The 15,567-nt window shown below is 38.1% G+C and overlaps 1 protein-coding gene across 1 annotated transcript; it reads right to left on the reverse strand.

Moving 5' to 3' along the window:
• Positions 1-4,853: 4,853 nt before the first annotated feature.
• On the reverse strand, positions 4,854-12,355 carry galr1a (galanin receptor 1a). Its single transcript, XM_035407443.1, has 3 exons — positions 11,224-12,355; positions 10,772-10,837; positions 4,854-6,384 (listed from the first exon to the last, which is right to left on the reverse strand). The coding sequence occupies exons 1-3, from the start codon at positions 11,890-11,892 to the stop codon at positions 6,067-6,069; spliced, it is 1,053 nt and encodes a 350-aa protein (XP_035263334.1). The 5' UTR covers positions 11,893-12,355; the 3' UTR covers positions 4,854-6,066.
• Between the last annotated feature and the right edge of the window lie 3,212 nt (positions 12,356-15,567).

Here is a 15,567-nt window from a genome sequence, read left to right on the forward strand (position 1 = left end):
TTCTACACCAATGTCATGCACAGGAAAAATATAGATAAGAGCACTCCGGACTGTAAGGTAGAGAGTACAGTAAATACATGTTCTTAAATTAATGCTAATATATCTCTGAAAAGTGCAGTTTTTGCTTTAAATAATCATTGACATAATATTAGGTAATAATAATAATTTCCAAAATAATGCATCCAGGTATCTCAGAAATGAAATGAAATACAAGTTCATTTTAAAGGCACAGACAGTATTTGGAGACATTTATTTTCATGTGTATGAGTTTTATGAGGTAATAGCATGTTTCTCTTTAAGACAAAAGCAAATTCTATGAACACAAGCTAAAATACACAAGAAATTTAGAGAAATCTATGGCATTTATGTCACAGGTCTGCTTATTTATCCAAGCAGATGCAATAAAGCCTTTCAAACTGATGAGAAAAGCATGGTGAAATACTTATCTTCAATTCATGTGCAGTTGAAGTTAAGACAGAGGGGGGAAGAAGCAAAATAATGCAAATTTAGGAAAACAAAGGCTGAAAAAAAACATTTAAACCACAATTGTATTGTACTAATTGCTGTTCCTTTCCTGTAAGCTGTTGAAATGAAAAACAGTTCCTGGAATACCCTGTCAGTTTAATGAATAATAAAATGTGGTACAGACTATTTTACATCCTTGTAATTTCTTACCAATTTCTTGGTCTATTTATGGATACCAGACCCAGCACAGAGTGTACACTAGTTTCTGTAGCCATGCTCAGTTCACATCTTTCTTCCATAATATCTCTGTTGACAGTGAAGCCTGGGGCTACTGTATGTGCTCCTGTTGCTGTCAATACATCCTACTATTTCAGACACCAGGGGTGAGTGGAAGGATCTTCATGCACATAAATTAAAATCCATTCCATATATTTCAACACCCAGAACATAACTTATACAGCAAGACAGCACCAACACAAAATATTAATAAGATGAAGATGTACTTGTCATTTTAAAATTGGTGCATTTTTTCAGTAATTAAAAAAAAAAAAAACACTTCACTATTAATGTAGTAACAGTTTAATTGTGAGCTCATTTAATTTGTCATTGAAAGTTAAGGGCAGCCCACAAAGGAACTCTGAATCTGGTCAGAGCAAGGCAAATTTGCACTGAACAGCAGTACCCATCCCATCCCACAAACTGCAGTACATACTGCCATGATTGGTCAACCAATGACTGATAATATTTATCACACAAGCCATCAAGAACCTGGAAACCAGATGTGTGAAAGTGACCCAAAACAGGATTCTGTGTTACATATGCAGTGAGCTTCATAATGATTGGGACAAAGTTTTTTTTCTTTCTTGTTTTGGTTATATTTCACTATTTAAAATTTGTAATCAAACAATTCACACGTGTTAAAGTGCACATTCTCAGATTTTATTTAAGGGTATTTTTAATACACTTTGGTTTCACCATGTAGAAATTACAACACTTTTTATACATAGCCAGTCCCCCCCTTTTCAAGGCATCATTGTGTTTGGGACATTACTAATGTCATGTAAATGGGACTAGTCAAGTTTAGAACTTCGTTGCAAGTCCTTTGCATCCAATGACTGTTTGAAGCTTTCTGACCCATAGACATCACCAGGTGCTGAGTATCTTCTCTGGTGATACTCTGCCAGGCCTGTACTGCAGCCATATTCAGCTCCTGCTGGTTTCGAGGGCTAGTTTCCTTGAGTTTTTTCTTCAGCATATGAAACGCGAGTTCAGTTGGACTCAGATTGGATGAATTGCCTGTCAAGAACTTTCCGGTTTTTGGCTTTGAAAAACTAAGTTATGTTTGGGATTATTGTTTTACTGTAGGGTGAATTTCCAATCCAATGAATTTGGAGGCATTTGCTTGAACTTGAGCAGATAGGATGCTTCTGTACACTTCAGAATTCATACCTGTGGCAGCCATACATGCCCAAACCATAACACCCCTACCACCATGTTTCACTGTAAAAAAATTTTTAAAAAGGGGGTTGCGGGGTGATTTTGACCTTTGGCAGTTTGATTTGCCTACACACTTTGCTCTTGCCCTCACTGTGATACATGGGAATATCGGTCTGATCTGTCCACAAGGCCCTTTTCCCAGAACTCCACAGGTTATTTTAGGTACTGTAGTTTTGTTTGTGAAGTCCTTTGCGAACCGTGGTCACTGACACATGCATGCCTGCCGCCTGAAGAGTGTTTCAGATCTGTTAGAGTGGTTTTTGGGGGGTTTTCTTTAGTATGTTGGGAATTCTTGGGTCATCAGCTGTAAAGGTCTTCCTATGTGATTACTGAGTTTACCAGTGCTCTCTTTCTTCTTATTGATGTCCCAAACTGGTTTTTCTTATTTGTCAGGCACATAATGGATTCCTTGACTTTCACTGGCACAGCTCCAGTCATCATGTTGACAAAATGCCAATAACAGACTCCAAAGGCAATCAAAAGCCAAGAATTAAGAGATATTAAAAGCCCTCTTACACCTACACTAAGGAAGCAATTTAACACACCTGATTAATCAGAAACACCTGTGAAGCCATTTATCCCAACCATTATGGCACCGTGAAACCGTGGGCTATTTGTAAAAAGCTGTAATTTCTACATGGTGAAACCAAAGTGCATAAAAATACCCTTAAATAAAAGCTGGGAATCTGCACTTTGTTTTATTGCAAATATAAAATTGTGGAATACAGGGCCAAATCAAGAAAAAAATAAGTCTTTGTCCCAAACGTTTTGGAGCCCACTGTATGCAAATCAGATTTTTAATTATGCATATTTGATTTTACAATGGAAATATTATCTGCAAGTTGGCCCACTGACATTTTCCCATTCATTTGTGAGTACACAATTCCAACAAAAAAGTTAACATTAACTATCTAGTTAGCTAGCTGAAAATGCACACCAAACAGTTATTGTACTGGAGCCAGGATGAAGGGACCCTGGATTTAAACCAAAAACACAAAAATATATAATGCTGTCATTGTTTTTGAACTTTTGTGACAATTTGTATTATTTCCCAGAAACTGTAAATTAATCATTACAGTATATCTTATCTGCATTGATACAGTGGCGAGAAAGTTATTATCATATTGTGGACATTGGGGACATTTTCCTTTTATGATTGAATGTTTAATATGCCACTTTAATATTTCCACTTCCTTCCACAGCCAAATATGAAAAGGTGTTCTGAATAAGCAACATTATTGACAGCAGCATTAAATATAATCCAACATTAAATGCCTTCCAAAGTTTTTATGAAGTTACTAATAAATTATCTACACTACACAAAATTCATAACAAAGTTATCACCCATCACTTGTTACAGATAATAAATACAGATATATTTTCCAGATGTTCACTTTGTACAATTATGAGTGACGATCAGTTGCAGTTTTAATGCGAAACACAAACTACTGCAAACCCAGAGCAGAAGCCTTTGTGGTATACAGAGCAGGCGTGTGTTAAAGTCCATCTCATAATCATGTGTCATTTTGTTTTCATTAGGCGTCCATGCTTAACAGTTTCTGCCACTGCATGGAAAAGCACACAGCATTATGCTGTGCCATACCCCTGTATCCTGACATCATAAATAACCCCATACACCCCTCCAAAGAGATGGGCAGATGCTGTTTGTCAGTGAACACAAGATGAACAGCTTGAGAGCACACTGTCTAAAAAAATAAATAAATACAAAATGGATGCAGATAGTGTTTCTCACAGGCCATGCACATATTTATAATGGCAGTAATCATAATTGGCCAGTTTCAGCCCAAGCTGTCTGTTATTTACAGATATTCTCAAAAGATTCCCTAATCAGTCGGATCAGTCCAAAAATTTAAATAAAATATATATAGTTTATATATCCATGCAGTCGTAAATGTGAAAGTGTACGCTGTAACCAACGCTTATGATTTTCTACTTTTTCAGTCCAGGGGTGGACAAATCATAAATCCATGTGGTAGTCCTCCTACTACAATGACTGCAATGCAGGTAAATCTGGTAGCCCAGTTTCATTTTTCGGCAGCCCACATATATAGATATATGCAGGTATGTGTCCCTTATCTTACATTTACTAAGTTATTAAAATTGCACTAAGTGTGTCAGATTTAAAAATCAAAATAGCGCAAGGTATTCTTTAATTTGCTTACCCTTTCATTCATGCTAATGATTATAATTGTGTAAATGGTGATCAGTTGTGAACAGCCTAACATTAGATTCATCAAGGGAAAACCTTTTTTTTTTTTGCCAAACCATATTCAACAGTGGCCTAGGGAGTTCACTGCTGGTCCCTTGGGTTTTGAAGCATCACAGTTTGTTAGTCCTGTACAATACATGCCATACATGCCCAAACCATAACACCCCCAACGCCACGTTTCACAGATGAGGGGGGGTGCTTTGGATCTTGGGCAGTTCCAATTGGCCTTGATACAAGTGAATCTTGGTCTCATCTATTCACATTTTTTCCAGAACTCTGCATTCTCCTTTATGGTGCTTCTACAGCAAACTGTAACCTGGCCATCCTGTTTTTGCGGCAAACTAGTGGTTTGCATCTTGCAGTACAGCCTCTGTATTTTTGTTTGTGAAGTCATCTGTGGACAGTAGTCATTAATAGATCCATGCCTGCCTGAAGTGTGTTTCTGAACTGTTGGACAGTTGTTTGTCTTCATTGTGGTGAGAATCCTTTGGTCATCTACTGTAGAGGTCTTCCTTGGCTTACCAGGCTTTTTGTGATTTATGAGCTTACCAGTGCTCTCTTTCTGTTTAAGGATGTCCCCAACTGTTTTTTTTCTTCTTATTTCACTGAACACAGAAACACCTGTGACACAATTTGTCCCAAACATTATGATGCCCTGAAATGGGGGGACTATTTATAAAAAGAGTTGTAATGTCTACATGTTGAAACCAAAATGTATGATAAATTCCCTTAAATAAAAGCTGAGAATGTGCACTTTAACCACATGCAAATTACAAATCTAATATATTTTGTTCAGGACTAACAAACTGTGATGTTTCAAAGCCCGAGGGCCCAGCAGTAAACTCCCTAGGCCACTGTTGAATATGGATTGGCAAAAAAGACAAAATCTAATTGGGTTTTAATCTAATCTAAAGGGTTTCCCTTGATTAATCTAAGGGTAGGCAGTTCACAACTGATCAGCATTTTGACAGCAGAGTGGAGCTTGAATGTCTGCCCTTTCCCAGGAGCTACAAAATTATAATAATTTGCTTGAATGAAACCACATTAAAGAATACCTCACGCTATTAAGATTTTTCAAATCTTACGCTTTGAATAGCCCAATTTGACTATCTTAGCAAATGCAAGGTAAGTGACACATACCTGTATATATCAATATATATGTGGGCTGCCAAAAAATTGAACTGGGCTACCAGATTTACTTGCATTGTAGTTCAGAGGACTACTACATGTATTTATGATTTGTCCACCCTTCTGAAAAAACTGAAAATCTTGAGTGCTTGTTACAGTGTACACGTTTATGACTGAGTGGATCATTCAGTGGCTGCAGATGTTTATTTTTTAGACTGCAGCCATACTGTTCTTTTTTTTTCCAAGAGTGTGGTGTTCCTTTCATCTTGTTAAAAAAGTGTTAAAGACCAAAGTAGGAACAATGAAGCTATTACGTACACAAAAATCAGCATGAAAAAGGGATCTCGTTCACAGTTTTTGAAATGTCATAAGCATTGAATATGTCATCAAGAATCAACAAATACATTTCTGGTATCCTAAAGGTTTCTAGAAACACTTCCCATTCCGTTTCCATTGACCATGGCATGGATATTATATAACATACAGGTGTCAGTAATACTGACATGTATGTCCGTCCCGATGGGACCTGCCAATGATTTAAAACCACTGGTTGAGTTATTATGATACATCTACAGTATGTTAAAATTTATCTGTATCACTTCATGTCACAGTAGAAAAAATAAATTGTCAACCTCAGTCGTTTACACAATCTGCGGCTGTTCCATCTTGCTTCTCACCCCTCTCTGAAATGGCCATGTCTTTGCCCAGAGCTTCTCGCCGGGGGTAACAACCTCCCAGAGACTCAGTCAGACATTTGTGCAGTTGGTGGATGGCGGTGTGTCCATTTTGCTCCTTATCTCTTTGATGTCATTGAGGGGGGACTCGTTGCTGAGCTGACACTTAAACACTTGCTTGTAGGCCTTCCGAAAGTTCTCCGACAGGAAGGCATAAATGATGGGGTTGACGGAGGAGTTGCTGTAGGCCAGGCAGTGGGCCACCACCCGGAACACAAAGGAAGCCTGGTTGAGGGGGAAGGTACCAAACTCCGCCCAGAGGTGAACCACATGGTGGGGCAGCCAGGACAAGCAGAACACCACCACAACCACCAGAACTGTCTGGGCAGTCTGGGGGAGGGACAGGACAGGACATGAGTGACTTCAGAGAAATACCCTCCTGTTTCATTCATTCACATCTCAGGAAGATCTCGTTAAGTTGTATTCTGAGACTAATACAGATATTCTCTGCAACGTCCTCTGCATACTATTTTTAATGTAATAGTAGTAAAATGAGGAGTGATTTGATGATGTCGGAAAAAATTGAAAATAATTATTTATTTTTCTATTTTATTTTTTTAAATTTTATTCTAGATTAAATGGAAGTTGTATTATTTTTCTTCACAAATACAGTTTGATGAGGTAATTAGTGATTGTGGAATATGGCTGTCAGGTTTAGATACAATATTTTAATATTATTTGAAAATTGAAAAAAATTAACGTTCCAATATGTAATTGCTTTATCATGTGTGCTATGAAAATCTACAGTGTTCTGCGTTTCAAAGATGTATGTTTTCCTTCTGCACTACCCTTTTCCTTACACTGGTGCATAGCCAATCAGGTTTTGAGTTTTTTTATTTATTATTTTAATTAGTGTAGCTGAATAATGTTCTGCAGTTAGAGATGATGCATGGAAACAAAGCACTGCAACCAGTTACCCAGAATCCACTTGTGTGGTGGAAAACCATTGCACAGCTAGTGCAGAAACACATAAGCATTCCAGGTATTTCTGTAAATATATATATATTTTTTTTTTAAATGTGCAGCACTGTCCTCTAACAAAGTGGATCACGGTGTGTAAATAAGCTTTGAAAGAATCGTGTTAATGAAACCTACAAAGCTGACTGTAACTGCTTATAATGCCTTTATCAGTCATATTTTAAAGGTGTTAGGTCATCGAATCTGGTAATGAGACTCACTTCAGTCAAAATGCCTTAAAAAAGCAAGTTCCTCAATGTTTCAGTTCTGGCTATGATGTACTGAAGTATCTTTGATTGTTGCATTGATTCTGACTAATAACCCCTGTGACTAATGATACTTAGATGATGATACATTGCGTGTTTGTGCAAAAGTCAATCTAGCAGATCACAGTTATTCATGGATTGTTAAATAAAACTGACAGCTAAAGTCTTTGAGCGTTGGAAAAATTCTGGATATTTATTTTTATAAATGACAAGTTATGTTTCTCTTGGTCTTTAGGCAACTATTAGCATAATTACAATTATTCCATGCAACAGATGCTTATTAAGTTATTAATCATGATATCTCTGGGCATGTAATACATTTGGAATACACTGTTCTGTATTATGTATTTCAGATACGTAGCAGGCTTGACAAAGCAATATGATAATGGCTCCTATGTTTATGGGAAAATTAATGTTGTCCCAGGTTGAGCTCTTTCAACCCCAAACCAAAACCCTACCACTTTGGGTATAATGTATATTCTAAAAAAGGATCAGATTCTCTGGCATGTAAAACAATGACAGGGTGAAGCCCAAAGCTTGATAGGCAATACAGAGGTAGATATGACTGTCCTTGGGAAGCACAGCCCTTGTTACCCAGGTGGCAATCCCAGTTATATTAGCTGGCTTGGCTGAGGCAACCAATCATACTCTAGTTCTGATTCTAGGACATGATATTACCATCTGTAGCAGACACCTGTACACTCTGTTGCTGTACATTCTCTCTCTGTGCTAAATCTCACAGAAAGCAGAGAGGCAGTTACTGTCGACTATCCGCACACATACCAAGAGATACAATTACTTCCAGTAGCTAAAGGCACAGATCCCACGCCAACAGAACAAACTTCAGCATTTCTGTGGCTGGAATTCTGTCACCATCTTCAAATGATGTGCATGTGCACATTCAACACTTCAGAGTTTTAGAACACACAGCAGTTGCATCACATTTATGTTACGTGCTTCGCTGATCTCAGACTCATAAGTCACGGTTCTTACTTGAGTCATCACTATTCTTAAGAGCTATGACTACTTGAATGCTACCAGGCACAAAGAAAAGGTGGCCAGTGTTGTCGTGAGAAAAGATCAGGCAAAGCCTCAGAGCCAGGCTCTGAACTCTCAGGCCGCATGCTGAGAGCGCGAGAGCAGGACCCATGACACCTCGCTGCGAGCCAGTATTAGGCCCATCGGGCACGGCTGGCTTGGCTTCCCAGGATCAGGTTTCATGTCCTTTCTGCCAATGCTTTTATTAGGTTCACCACGGGGTTGCAATTTATCTTTTGCCCATAATCTTGGCTCGTCCAAGTTTTTTGTTTCTCCTTGTATATTGCCTTATCCTCATCCCCAAACTCTAGAAAGAAGGAGCATATGGGAAAAGTCTAAAAGAAAGATTCTCTCAGACCAGAATTCCCTTACATACATATCAATGAATCAAACCAATCTACCCAGGCATTAGCATGACCAATGCATTCCCATCGGTAAATTAAGTATAATCCTTGGTTTCATATCTAAACATTTCTGGAACCCTAAAAATCTTTGAAAATTAGCATCCATATTTAGCAAGCACTGCTGACTTAATGCCTGACTGAGCCAAATAAATGAACACAAATGGCTTAATCACTTAATTAACTGAAGTTCCATTCCTCTGAATAAATTATATATTTGACAAACGCCAAACAAAATTTTTATTTGAGGTGCCATGCAACAACGCTCTGCCTTTCATTTAACTTGACTGTAAATTTTGACTGATGCTGCTATGGACCCTTTGAATTTAACTATTGCAATCACTATAATTGTTTCCTTTTTTGATGAAGTGCATGCATTTTTAAAAAATACAATACTTTCAGTATCAAGCAGTATTAACATTATTCTCAAGCTACCCTAAATGTAGTCAAGAACGATTTGGGAATATGAAAAAGTCCATACACTAGTTCAGGCTATTTTGGACACAAGGAAGCAATATCTTCTGGGTATGATGTTTCTTTTTCCATTCATTTATAAATGTGATAAAAAGAGGTTATTTAAAAACTGTTTTTATAATTTTGTTTTCTCAGCTGCTATTGACAATACGCTTCCCACCATTATACCCGAGAGAGCAAACTAGGCCTCTAATTATTGATTAAATGTTTATTTAAATTGCTTGTGCTCAGTCAGAAGAACAGACAAACCAGGTTTGTTCTAAATATTTGATTAATTTACTTTTTTCATATTGCAAGTGCTGCTAGTTGGTTTGCCCTGTTTAGATTATGTTATTGCAAATAAACTGTGGCACTACTGGCTCCATGGTCCATCGTAATAAAAAAGATAAGCATTGTGGAATAACCAGTCAGTAACACTAATTTAAAATGAAGAAGCAGCATTAAAGGAGGGGAGCACAGAGAAATGTATTCAGGACACACTGGATGCTCTGAATCAGGCACAAACCTCCGGTTAGTGTGGGCAAGTTGGCACAAAGTGGGTAATGTTAATGTTTATATATGAAGGCAGCAGAAGACAATTCCCTTTAGGGATAAAAACACAGAAAAGACTTTCACTGTGGTCCCCAAAATACCCAACACACACACACACACACGCGTGCGCGCACACCCACACACACACACACACACACACACACACATTGAATCGGACATTCTATTACTATGAATAGCAATGCATTTTTTGTAATAAAAATGTTTCATTGCTATGTTGAATCTGAGTTGAGTGTTGTGCATTTAAGAAAAGTCTGTGAAATTACTACTGGGAACTAGAGAAAAACAATTCTTGTAATTGGACATTTGACATGCAAAATTATAATATTTAAAGCTTCTTCATCTTTACAAGATTTATTTTTTTATATGGTGCAGGGAGACTGTGTTTTGTAAGATAAGGTGAATGATTTTAACGAATGAGTTTATTCAAGAACCACATATTAATTGCAAGACTACTGTAACATATCCTACGTAGGCTGCGTGTGCCTTGCCGCAAATAATATACAGAAGCAAAACCACTGCAATGATACCATCCAATCCAAAACTTTCGAACGATTAATATCGCCCTGTATTATTTTATGCGACTGAACATTAGTGAGAATTTTAATTTTATGATTAAACGCACAGAAACAAAACACAAACGCAATAAAAACAATCATACTTCATTACAATATTGGTTTGACTGCCTTTGTGTTTTGCCTTTCTCCATAAATAAGCTCACTAATAAATTAATATAGTGCGTACTATTAATTGTTCATAAAAAGTGTTAAATGTATACAGACATGGGCAGGTCTGCCTTCGGTATCCATAGTCACAAAAAAACATAAACCATGTCTATGGCTTTTAATGTAACATATATTGATGGGTCATTAGGCTGGGTTACTGATTTTTCCGTTGCGAGCTGTGGCATTCTAACAAAGTAAATACCCGTTAAAACAGTTGTCTCGCTTTTAGAGCACCTAAATGTCAAGGAGCGGCATGGATTATTTAGACTTCCTTACTTGACAACTGTTGACAAACAGTCATACATACCTTCTTCTTTGACGCTTCCGATTTCTTGGACAAGTTCCTCAGCTTTTTGTGCAAATGGTTTAAAACCTGCAAAGGCATAACAAATACAATGGTGACAGTGGTATACGGACGAACTGGAATAAGCATCCATCTTTGTCATATGTGGAGTCGCTGAAATTTAATGGGTTTTTTTTCCCTTTTCTTTTCGGTTTCCATATTTTTATTGTAAAAGGGGTTGCTAAATCAGTTTGTTTCTTTTGCTAACCAGTGCTTTGCTAAACGTGCGCAACTTTGCCACCAACAGCGAGAATAAAGGTGGGGAAGGGAAGAGGGTGTTTAGAATAATATAACATTAGCTAACGCCCAATACTAAATTAAATTACTATAAAAAATCACCTTTTTGAAAATATACTGATGGGACTGATGTTTAATGAGTGCGTTACTATGGTAGGCTAAATATCCAGGATGCTTACCTTTGCGTAACAAAACGAAATTAAAAGAAGCGGCAGCACGTAACCAAAAACAAAAGTGCATACAACGTAGACCTTCTTTTGATTCAGATCCGGCCACTCTTCCCAGCAATAGGTACCGTTATCTCCCCTCACTATGCCCTTGTAATAGGCAACCGGCGCTGCCATGGCAAACGACAGAATCCAAATCACGACCACTCCAATCAAAGCATGTTTAGCCACCCGAATCGACGACGATTTTCTGGAGTGCACGATGGCGATGTAGCGGTCCACCGACATCGCGGACAAGGTGAATATACTGACCAACATAGACACCGTGAAAAAGTAGTGAATGAATTTGCAGATGAACGCTCCCAGCACCCAAGTCGGGAGTATATACACAGTCGATTGAAACGGAATGCAGAACAGAAGGTACGACAGATCAGCTATGCTGAGGTTGAGGATGAATATGTTGGTGGTGCTCCGAGGTTTTCCAGGTTTACTCCGGGCGAGGACCGTTATCACCATGGAGTTTCCCAGCACACCGAGAGTGAATATGAGTCCAAAGATTACAAGCGTTATAAAGTTGTCGATGCCAATCCCAAATAAAAGTTTCTTTGGCGCTGTCGCCGTATCCGTTATATTGAAATTCCCCAGTCCTTCACTTAGGTTACTTAAAGCTGACGAGTCCATCACTTTAGATCACAGGAATACCACACTCTTGAAAAAAAAGATATTACGTTCTAATTTCTGCAAAGGTCAAGCTAACTTGTGCGTATCTACTGCACATCTAATATACGCACAATAAGGCGAGGGTGTCTTTTCGATTGATACATGACTTCTCACGCCTCCATTAAAAGTAGGAGCACACGTTCTTCGATAAGAAAAATTGACTTAGTAATTTATAGGATTTTTTGCCGATTTCCTGTTTAAAACCTTTGGCAATGTGAACATTTTAAAGATTTACTCCAAAGAAATGTCTAAAGCTACGTACGCTTTAGGCTACATAAATATGTAGTCACATATAATATGTAAATGGTAAATCTGGTTTTCAGTATTGATACTTTATGGTGCGGCTCCCACTGGAGAGACTTCTTCTGTAGACACCTGATGCGCTCGTGTTCGCTGGCTGCCTCCTTGCAAGTCCCTTCGAACCGGCGTTCCCACCAGAAATTATAGTGGGGCAGGGCTGCGCCTCCAACGTCACCAGGCAGTGTTGCAGACTCAAACCTACCAAAACTCACTGCACACAGAGCAACGCTACCTATCAGCGTGCGTCAGTCCCTATTTCATATCTCTCGGTGTACACATTTTTTTTGTGTAAGATGTCTTTTGTGATTAAAAGTTTCTTGCGCAACCCTAAGACACGAAGACAACCTTAGTGATGAGTGCGTGACGAATTCAAGGAACAATGAACCTTTGTTGCAGAGAAGGTCCATATTTCTGTAATGACAATGATTTCCTGCGATGATGGATAGAGGAGGGACTGGGGCTGGCAGTGGAGCTGTGATCTGAAAACAAATTAGTGTTATAATATATACATAACTCTTGGGGACGCTATCCACTTAAACTGCTTGCTAACTTTTGTGGCCAGTTCTTAAAAGAAAAATGGTCCCCCAGGAAGTATCCAGAGGCACATTTGAGTGTCTTCTTATTTGAATTTAAATGATTTGACTTCAAATAGCCCTCTGCCAAATCGCAATGAGCAGAGCTAAACAGAAAGCAGAAAGAAGGAAGAGCATTGATGTAATGTCAAACATCAATTCTATATTATTTTTGCTCGGGTATATTCGGCAGACAGTATTATTTGTGAAAGCAGATGTGCAATTATTTCTAATACCTATCATTTTCTGAAATATTGCAGGGACGTTGCATGCGTCCTTTCCATAGGTCCGCCTTACAAATGAAAATCGTTTACGTCTGCCTGCTGATGAAATCATCAGAGATATGCGAGGTCAGTTCTATCATTACTGCAATCAGTTTCTCCAAATGGTAGTCCACATATTCTTGGTGAATTTTTCTGGTGATGTCGATGTTGATGTGGAACAAACAATTATGTCTTTTGCAAATCCCCTGGGAAATTGTAGAATTTACATAACACGGCGGTTCAAATGTCATAGATTAGTTTCCCTTGTGTTTGAAATATGCGTGGTTTTCAGAAGTCATACGCCATTCTGCATTTTAACAAGCACGAATCCGCAATAGCTGGGACCGCACACTCGCATGCATCCATGTGTGCATTCACGCACACACCCTCACACAACACGTAACCTCTTCTTTGGCTCATGACCAACCTTTCCACGAAATCTTGTGCAAATCTGTGAATCCATTTGGGAGTTATGCGCCTTTTTTGTGGTAGGCCACGCCCCCTCTTGGTCAATCGGCCTGAAAGATACCTAGCTGTACCTTCCGGTCATGACCAACATCCATGCCAAATTTCAGCCTCCTGGGGCGAAAACTGTGGCCGCTACGGGGTGGAACACTTTTGTGTACCAACCGGCCAACCAACCTACCGACCGACAGACAGAGCTATTAGAGCTGCGGTCGCAGCTAAAAAATTAACTTGGACTAACAAAACATGATTAAACGTGCATTGATTTAAAATGTAGCATAGAGACTGCATGTTGCTCAACGAAATCCTAGACATAGCTATATTTGAATATGCATATTCATATGCATTTTCTCTCTCTCTGTCTCTCTCTCTCTCTCTCTCTCTCTAGCTACGACATCAGCAAGTCTGTTCTCCCTGTGCTTTTTATTGGCATGCTGTCATGATAGGCGACCTGTAAAAGACCATTATTATTATTATTATTATTATTATTATTATTATTATTATTATTATAATAAGCCCCCGCAGCTATCGTTAATTGTTCACTATAACTTGTAACCTCAGGTAGGCCTGTCTGTGGGTCTATGGGTTGCACAGCTATGACCGTCAGTTTATCTTCATTTATTTATTTATTTATTATCGCACTTGTTTGAGGGAATACTGTATTTTCGCCAGCGATGATGGTAATTAGAGTAGTGGCTGTTTGCTGTTCGAACTCTTCCGATTGAATTACTGCCTTACTTTTATCTGAAATATGGCATGCACTCGCGTTTACTTAGATTAATTAGTTTTATGGTACTCATGCTTTAAAAAGCTCTTAAAAAATAAACATAGGAGGCGCACATGCATGATTAAAGAGGGAGATTTGGCACGAGGCTAATGGAACAAGATCCCAAGGCATTGAACATTTGCACCACGAGAAGAGCTTAGTATGTTTACAGTGTTGTTAAAAGTATCACAGAGAAGGAACGTTTTCAGAAATGTGTTGCTCAGAGTAAAGGATAAAGCACACACTTGTGATTTGATTTAGGCCTTGATGCCAGTAGTTACATTCATAAGGTGGGGAAATTTTTATCTGTCTTTCTTGTGATTTTCATTCTTATATGTCTAGGTTTTACTTTATGCGTTTTTATTATTATTATTATTATTATTATTATTATTATTATTATTATTATTATTATTATTTTATTTATTTCACTATTAGTGTTTGTTTTCAATTGGCCCAGGGTTGTATATGTATTTATTTTTGGATATATATATATATATGAGATTGTAGACATTGATAACATTCACGTGAAGTAAATCCAAAGCAACTTGTACAACAACATTATGCCTCCACTGGTTGTATATGTTTATGTTACCTGATTACTAAAACAACAAACAAACAAAAAAAAACATTTAATCTGATCTTTGTTTGGAACTGTTACAGATGTTTCTATGAAGAAGGAATGTATCCCGAGACCACTGCACTCAGTGTAAGGTGTGGCATGGCTTCCTTTATCAGGGGTCTGCAACCCTGGTCCTGGAGAGCCACAGGTTCTGCTGTATTTCATGGTTCCTCAGCACATAATCAATCAAAGCAATTGGTTACACAGTTAAGTCATTTCACCTGGACACTTGGTTGGTTCTGATTTTAAAGTGAAATACAGTCTGTCTGGTCCTGATTAATCTTGGGAATAAAGAGCTTGTGACACATACAAGTGCTGGCATAGGTTGTGATTGTTAATAAGTACCATAAAATGTATATGTTTGTGTGCATAGCGTCAGAAAACATAGCATTGCCGTACATGCTGCTGGAAATGACTCATAGTTTATTCTATTACATTAAAAGCTACAAACTTGCTGATGCCCCTAGCCAGCGTAAAGCTGGCAGGTGGCTGGCATCACTATATCTTTCAATGCACACAAAAACTAAATTTAAAACATACACTGAAACTGAAATAATGGTTTCTAAAAACTTAGAAAGTAAACTAACTTTAAGGATTTGATGACATCTCAGCCATAATATTGGTGAAGTGATCACTTGGATTCAGTTTAAG

This window comes from Anguilla anguilla, chromosome 1 (genome assembly GCF_013347855.1).
Source record: "Anguilla anguilla isolate fAngAng1 chromosome 1, fAngAng1.pri, whole genome shotgun sequence".
NCBI lineage: Eukaryota > Metazoa > Chordata > Actinopteri > Anguilliformes > Anguillidae > Anguilla > Anguilla anguilla.